The following is a 6,934-nucleotide window of genomic DNA, read 5'->3' as shown; positions in this document are numbered from 1 at the left end:
GCTGTGCTGTTTATGTGCTTATTGTGGTTGTGTCTAGGGCTCCAACTTATAAGATAAGAAGTGTGTGTGTGTGTGTGTGTGTGCGTGTGTGTGTGTGTGTGTGTGTGTGTGAATAGTGAGTGAATAGAGAAGGGAAATGCCCCAAATGCCAGACATGAGGGAAAAAAACAAAAAAGTGCTGTGCTGAAAGTCTTTGGAATCGGCCTCAGGAGTGATGAGCCTGTCAACTAGAGTCTTCATTGTTGAGCAATTGATGATTGAGTGTATTCCTCTTCTCTTTCTCTCTCTCACACACACACACACACACTCACACTCTCTCTCCGTCTCTCTCTCTCTCTCTCTCCCTCACTCTCTCTCTCTCCCTCTCTCTCACTCTCTCTCTCTACACAGCCGCCGGAAACTGCTACATAATGATAACAGACTTGGAGACAATGGGTTCAACAGGCATAAACACACACACACACACACACACACACACACACACACACACACACACACACAGACAGGGTGCAGCAGCGAAGCTCGTGGGTCAGAGGTCGCGCCTGTCCGGCCTCCTCCGACATTATTTATCAAAAATGGAAGCATCCGGACATACCAGCCGCCTTTGTCTCACAGAATGACCCGGCTGGAATAGAGCATCCAGAGCTCGCGATGCTCTGTGGGACAGAAGAAAGGAACCGAGCAACATAATATCCATTTAATATGGTTTATATACTAAGGACATATTAAACACCTCTTTCATTGGTTCCATTCTCAATGCTGAATCATTACAGATGTTACATAACGATTGTCAGCAGAATCTCCACTTCTATTCCCTGTTTTGATTATAAATGAACATTTCCATATAAACCATAAAATGTGACTCACTCAGCTACCCTGACCTGCAGGTTTGTGGTTCAGGCGGAGCGGGAATTCAAACCAGCAACCTCAAACCAGCAATTTATCTTTTTATAATTTACTTTGTTTTAACAAATTTTTTGGTTAAAATGTCTTGAGTTGCTGCAGATTTTCTTCAAGATTTGTAAAATGTAATTCAGAGTCACGTTCGGTTTCATAATCACACAAATATCACTGACTTACTTTTTGTTGTGGTCATATTTTGAAACCGTTCTGGCGTGAAGACGTTTTCTTCGTGTCATAATCTCCGCGGGATATTGATGGCTAAATAGCGCCCCTCTGTGGCAGCGGGGACGAACAGCGTCTGAGGATGAGGTAGTGCATACTTTTCACCGCTCGGGAGCGCAGTGTGTTTAATTATTGTGTTGTGTACATTTGCGTCTGACTCCAGTGACAGCGAGGAATGTGACCGGAAAAGAAGAAAGGTTTGACTTCAAAATAAAAGAAGATCGTTGCTAAATAAAAATATTAACTTAAATAACTTTATGAATAAAGTAAAAGAAATGATGTTTAGAGAGAAACAACATGCTGACATCTGCCACCACTTTTATGAGAATTGCGACTGTCTCTTAAATACATTTTAGAAGTCTGGCAAATTGCAAACTAAATGGACGAGTATGTCCCCGTTTACTGGGAGGACACCACGTGTGTGTGTGTGTGTGTGTGTGTGTGTGTGTGTGTGTGTGTGTGTGTGTGTGTGTGTGTGTGTGTGTGTGTTTTCACTCAGTGTATATGCTGACGCTGCGCCCAGAGACAAAAGAAGTAGCTCAATGTTTTGTTGTTTTGTATTGGGATAACATGGAAACCAGTTTACATCCCTTTTGGAATTTATTACACGGGACCTTTATTTAGTACGGATTGGAACTCCTGATACAATTACGTTGTTTATGTTGTCATTGTAACATCAAATCAAGACATAAGAATGGGAAACTTTATCTTGGGCTTTTGTTTTATAGGCCTTGCCAGGAAGCCGGTGTGTTTCCTTTGTGTAGCTTAACGCCAGCGCTCTGAGGGTTTGGACGTGTGTGTGTGCGTGTGTGTATGTCAGTAACGTTATCTGCCAGTGAAGCGTCGCTCCCTCCGCGCTCAGTTTCACCGTATCAGTTCGATACTTGACTTACGGATAGAAATTGATTATTGATTTGTCGCGAGAACGCCGTCAGAGTGTCACGGTGAATGTTTGTCGTGACGGACTTCTCTCGTTAAAACAGATTAGCGGATTATCGCTTCTTTACAGACGCGCTTTGACAGCTGACCGCCTGCTTGTTGCTTTTTTGTGCGTTTCATTCCGCTGCGACAGACATGACATCCTAGCAGCAGGTAAGTTTAAGATGTGTTTACACGTCCGATCGCGTTTAACTTTCGTTCCGCTCGCTAAAGAAAAGATTCGGAAACTATTGAGAGTTCTGTGTCTCGACGCGTTTCGCCGCTGAGACGCTTTTTGTCGCTTGATTGGCGGACAGTTGAACTCAAACAGGAGTTAAGTTATTCAACTAAATTAAAGCCACTGAATATAATTAAGACTAAATAGAAACGAACTACATGGCATTCTTGTGGTTGATTACTTATTACTTATAATGCACTAATATACTTAAGTAGCTATATGTAAGTAATAATAGTTGTGTTGTTGTTACATTGAAGTAAAGAAAGAGAAAGCGCACACTGTCTCTAGATGCAAATGGCGTTTCTGCTGTTGTTTCATCTGACACCTATGAAAGGTTCACCAGGTGAAAGCCACCATGAAATATCCTCTGATGTCATGAAGCCAGCAGGTGTGAACCATCATGATGTCAGATGTCCCAGTATATGAATATAAGATCATCTGAGGTCATGAGGAGATTCACCACAAACCACAGACACAGAGCCAAAGTCATCATGAGATGTTGAATGAGGCTGCAGCCCAAACGTTGGTCTCTGTTCCTTCTCTCCGGTGTATTCTCTGCTACCTGCACCTCACAGGAGAAGCCGTCGTGTGTTTGTTCTCCTTTACAAGTTACAGATACTTTGCTACGAGTGATTGAAGCTGGCAGGTTGGAGTTGTTTTGTTGCAGGCTTGCTGTGTTTTGTAGAGGAGACAAAGTCTGTTTATGTGTAAAGTTTGTCTCATAACTTAGATTTCTTTGTTAAAAGGTTTTGTTTCACCATATTTACTTGTTAAATAAGCATTGTGTGTAACATTCCTGAGACTTACTGTTGGAGCGTTTGACTACACATCTGTTACGTTGCTACTCAGGTTGTTAAGATCACAGAATGATGAGCAACAAGAGGACAAACTGTTTGATGTCACAGGAGGGAAGGAACAGCAGTTCATAGACTTGTTTATATATTTAGTGAAGCTCTACTTTGAGCTCACATCAGTGTAGTAAACATGCTTTACTGTGCTGTCATGTTGTCCTGACACGTAGGTTGTTATTAAGGCATAAAGGTCTGTTAGCTGCTGTGAGCCTCACCTGGACACGCTGTTGTTATGGTGTGATGCTACTTAGGGTTTGCACCGATGTGGTTGTTGTTGTTTTAATAGGTCAAGCTCCAAAAGCAGGCTGATCTAAGCTGGTCTTTACTGTAGCGTCCAGGCTGAGGTCTCCAGAGGGCCTACAGGGAGACCACCAGGGAGACCAGCAGGGAGACCAGCAGGGAGACCACCACCCCACCCCACCCACAGGCTCCACCAGGGTCCTCTGCAAAGTCAGGTACAGCTACACACATGACTGTCTTATGAAGCTTAATGAGAGAGAGAGAGGGAGAGACAGAGAGAGAGAGAGAGAGGGAGGGAGAGAGAGGGAGGGAGAGACAGGGAGAGAGGCCTTTTGAATCATTGAGTCTAACTTCATTTCTCCTCCTCGTGCCACACAAACCACCCCTGGTTGGTCTCTTGCTCACTGATGACTCATGTCCTCTGTATGTCTGTGTCATATTTCGCTCGCCCAGTCCTAAAATAAGCTGCACCATTAAGTGGAGTCCCAGTTTGTTCTGGCTTGGTTGAGGTTAATTCTTTGCATTCCTCCTCCTCCTGCTGTCTGTCTGTCTCGCTCCCCTTCCCGTCTGTCTTTGCTTTCTTGCCTTCTCCCACTTTGCACTGAACTCTCGTACACATATTCCCTCTTGTGTTTTCACTCATTCATCCCTTCATCTTTCCCTGCCTTTGAGCACCCACTCATCCCTTCTTTTCTTGTTGTGCTGCTCGACTTCTCTCTCTCTCTCTCTCCCTCTCCCTCTCCCTCTCCCCAATCTCTTCCTGTCTCTCCTTTCCATCTTTTTCTCACTCTTCCACATCTTTGTCTTGTTTCTTTCTCTCTCTCGCTCTCCTACCAGTGGGAGTGGTCAGGATCCTGCCCTGCCACGCCCCGCCCTGCCACGCCCTGCCCAGTGCAAACAGCAGCACCGGGTTCCCTCTCTGGTTCCTCGGCTGATTGATCTTAATCCAATTCCGATCCCTGCCAGCTTAAAGGGCTGGTGTGTGTGTGTGTGTGTGTGTGTGTGTGTGTGTGTGTGTGTGTGTGTGTGTGTGTGTGTGTGTGTGTGTGTGTGTTGAGTCATCAGAGTGGCCACGTGCAATAGAGATTTTACACGTATGTTCCTTTAGTTTGAGACGTAAACGAGAGATCAGTCCACGTTCCTTTGTTCCATCATGGTTCATCAGTCTATGGTCAATCAGAGGTCATGAGCTCCTCCACAGAGCGTCTCTGCATTGTTTTAGCCTCCATACTTGTGAGAATACTGATTCTGCTTGTTTCACGATGGCAGCTCATGTAAACTTCCCTGGCGTCTCTCCAGTCTCCTGGCCACAGAACCTTTTTGGTGCCCAGAGACTTTTCCCCAGCTGAGCCCTGGTGTTTGTTTCGCCTTGGACACATGCAGAACGCTTCACAAGCTTGTTATGCCGTTTCTCATATTGGGCCAGGTGGGATTGGTTTCTGTGGCGTTGCTGTTGTAGGTGAACTGTGATGTCACCAACAGCAGTGTCGTGGCTTAGTGCACACTTAGATCCCCCCCAGGAATAAGAAGCCCTTCATCTGAGGAGGACCTTCACTGGAATCCTAGGATGTAAACAGTAAACAGAAACAGAGACATATCGAAATCTGAAAATGTTCTTAAAATCACTCAGCAACAGAAATCAACCAGCAAGCGTTTGTAAGTTAAGGGTGTGAACAGGCAATTAAAAATACATCACATCAGCCAGACGACAACCTGAGCGGGAAGGAAACAAAGGGACTAGAGCCCAGGTTGTGTCTAACAGTCCTGCAGTGGAGTGGGAGTAAAGACTGAGCACGAGGAGGCGATGTGAGGGGATGGAAGGAGGAGAGGGATGCAGAGGCAGTGGGGGCTGGTGGGGCATGCAGGAGGGGGGAAGTGCTGAGGTCGGCAGTGCCGGCACGCCGTTTAAGGTGGAAGGAGGGATTTGAAGGAATTATGGTGCAAACTGCTCCTTTCCCTCTTAATTTAAGCTCCTGTGGGAAAGAGACGTTTGTTTGCTCACCAAGCAGTCTTGATTCTTTCACTCACACAGTCGATCACATGACTTAATCTCACAATCTTTAAGCACCCACAGTGTGTGTGTGTGTGTGTGTGTGTGTGTGTGTGTGTGCGTGCGTGTGCGTGCGTGCGTGCGTGTGTGTGTGTGTGTACTGCATGATGCTGTAGTTTGCCATATTTCATGATAGATGATAGAAGGAAGCACTCTGCTTGTGGACGGTTGCTGCTGCAGAGAAGATGAGTTTGGGTATGACAGAAGCTCTGGGTGTTGGTTAGCAGCGGCTGACTGCTCCTTGGTCATATATGATGTAGCATTTATAGCACAGATGTTTCAGTCTCTTCTCTTTTCACTCCATCTGGCTAATTTGGTGGCTAACCCAGTGGAGTGTAGGAAAGCAGTGAGAGGAAACAAACTCTGGAGACGCCAGGTTACACAGGACTGTGCTGCGTTTACATGTAAGAGTTTCCATCAGCTAAGATGGTGTTAAAGTTTTTGGCGGGCAGGAATCAGCATCAATGTGCGGTTTGAGTGCGGAAGCTGCGCATGTTTCCACGCTGACTTCCTGTCTCTATCTTTTGCATGCAGCCACAGCTTCCCCTCTATGATCTCCTGCATGTGAGACAACGCTGTGAACTGTTTCCTGTCAGATCTGCTACACTAAAGCAGGTAAATATGCTCTTACTTTTGGCTACAGCACTGGAATATTGTTTCCCCGACAACAGGTATGATCAGCTGAGGTTAAACCATTCATGAGTGTGTGTTTGTCCGATTCAGAAAGGCTGAGTCTTGATAAGATGCACATAATGATGTCAAACTGCCATAAATGGACTGGAAGCAGAGGTCAAGGTTCAGACTTCACATGTCAGAGCATTTGTGACATCACCGACTCAAAATGACCGCCAAAACTGATCACTAACACCACAATACAACATTCAAGTCGTGTTCCATTTGGGGATTATTGGCTTTTGTTCCCGTTTCACAAGGATTGTGTGTGTGTGTGTGTGTGTGTGTGTGTGTGTGTGTGTGTGTGTCTTCAGAGACGTCTTCACTGTGTTCCTGATGTTTATCATGATGCGTTAAGTTCAATTATAGCTGCTTCTTTCTGATATCAATAACAAAATTCTCATTCTCTTCCCTCTCTCCCTCCCTCTGCCTCCCCTGTCTCCCTCTCTCTCTCCCTCTTTCTCTCTCTTTCTCAGTCATGTCTCGCAGAAGCGCTCGCCTCGCGTCAGATGAAGAATCATCTGACGCGTCTGTGACAAACATATCTTACCACGAACGCCCTGTCAGGTAGGTGTGTGTGTGTGTGTGTGTGGGTGTGTGTGTGTGTGTCCTCTCATCTTCCATTCTTGTTCCCTCTTTTTGTCCTCAGGGTTTTTAAGAAGGTGGGGAACCGTAGGGGCGCCCTCCGCAGGTCCAGCAGCAATGCTAGCTCTGCTAACACTGAGCCGCCGGACGAACATGAGGGTAAAGAGCCGCGGCGTCCTGGCTGCTCGGCCCGACCTGTTTGTCCTTGTGTTGGCCTTTAAGTGATAAAATACTAAAATCCTTGTCTCTCCATCT

At 45.9% G+C, this 6,934-nt stretch overlaps 1 protein-coding gene across 4 annotated transcripts in view; it reads left to right on the top strand.

Annotated features, from left to right (window-relative positions):
- Positions 1–1,908: 1,908 nt before the first annotated feature.
- The window catches only part of sun2 (Sad1 and UNC84 domain containing 2), an 11,341-nt gene continuing 6,315 nt past the window's right edge, over positions 1,909–6,934 (top strand). For 2 of the 4 annotated variants that reach the window (XM_076171749.1, XM_076171746.1), the window contains exons 1-5: positions 1,909–2,217; positions 3,419–3,587; positions 5,957–6,037; positions 6,571–6,661; positions 6,744–6,838. In XM_076171749.1, coding sequence (XP_076027864.1) covers positions 6,573–6,661; positions 6,744–6,838 — 184 coding nt within the window. In that variant the 5' untranslated portion in view covers positions 1,909–2,217; positions 3,419–3,587; positions 5,957–6,037; positions 6,571–6,572. Of the gene's footprint in view, positions 2,218–3,418; positions 3,588–5,582; positions 5,827–5,956; positions 6,038–6,570; positions 6,662–6,743; positions 6,839–6,934 lie in introns of those variants that run through there. The other 2 variants (XM_076171747.1, XM_076171748.1) reach the window with 2 other exon arrangements.

This window comes from Genypterus blacodes, unplaced genomic scaffold (genome assembly GCF_046128005.1).
Source record: "Genypterus blacodes isolate CSIRO-AG114 ecotype Tasmania unplaced genomic scaffold, CSIRO-AGI_Gbla_v1 ptg000269l_1, whole genome shotgun sequence".
Taxonomy (NCBI): Eukaryota; Metazoa; Chordata; class Actinopteri; order Ophidiiformes; family Ophidiidae; genus Genypterus; species Genypterus blacodes.
Note: the sequence above shows the minus strand (reverse complement) of the source record. Positions and strands in the feature narration are given on the sequence as shown.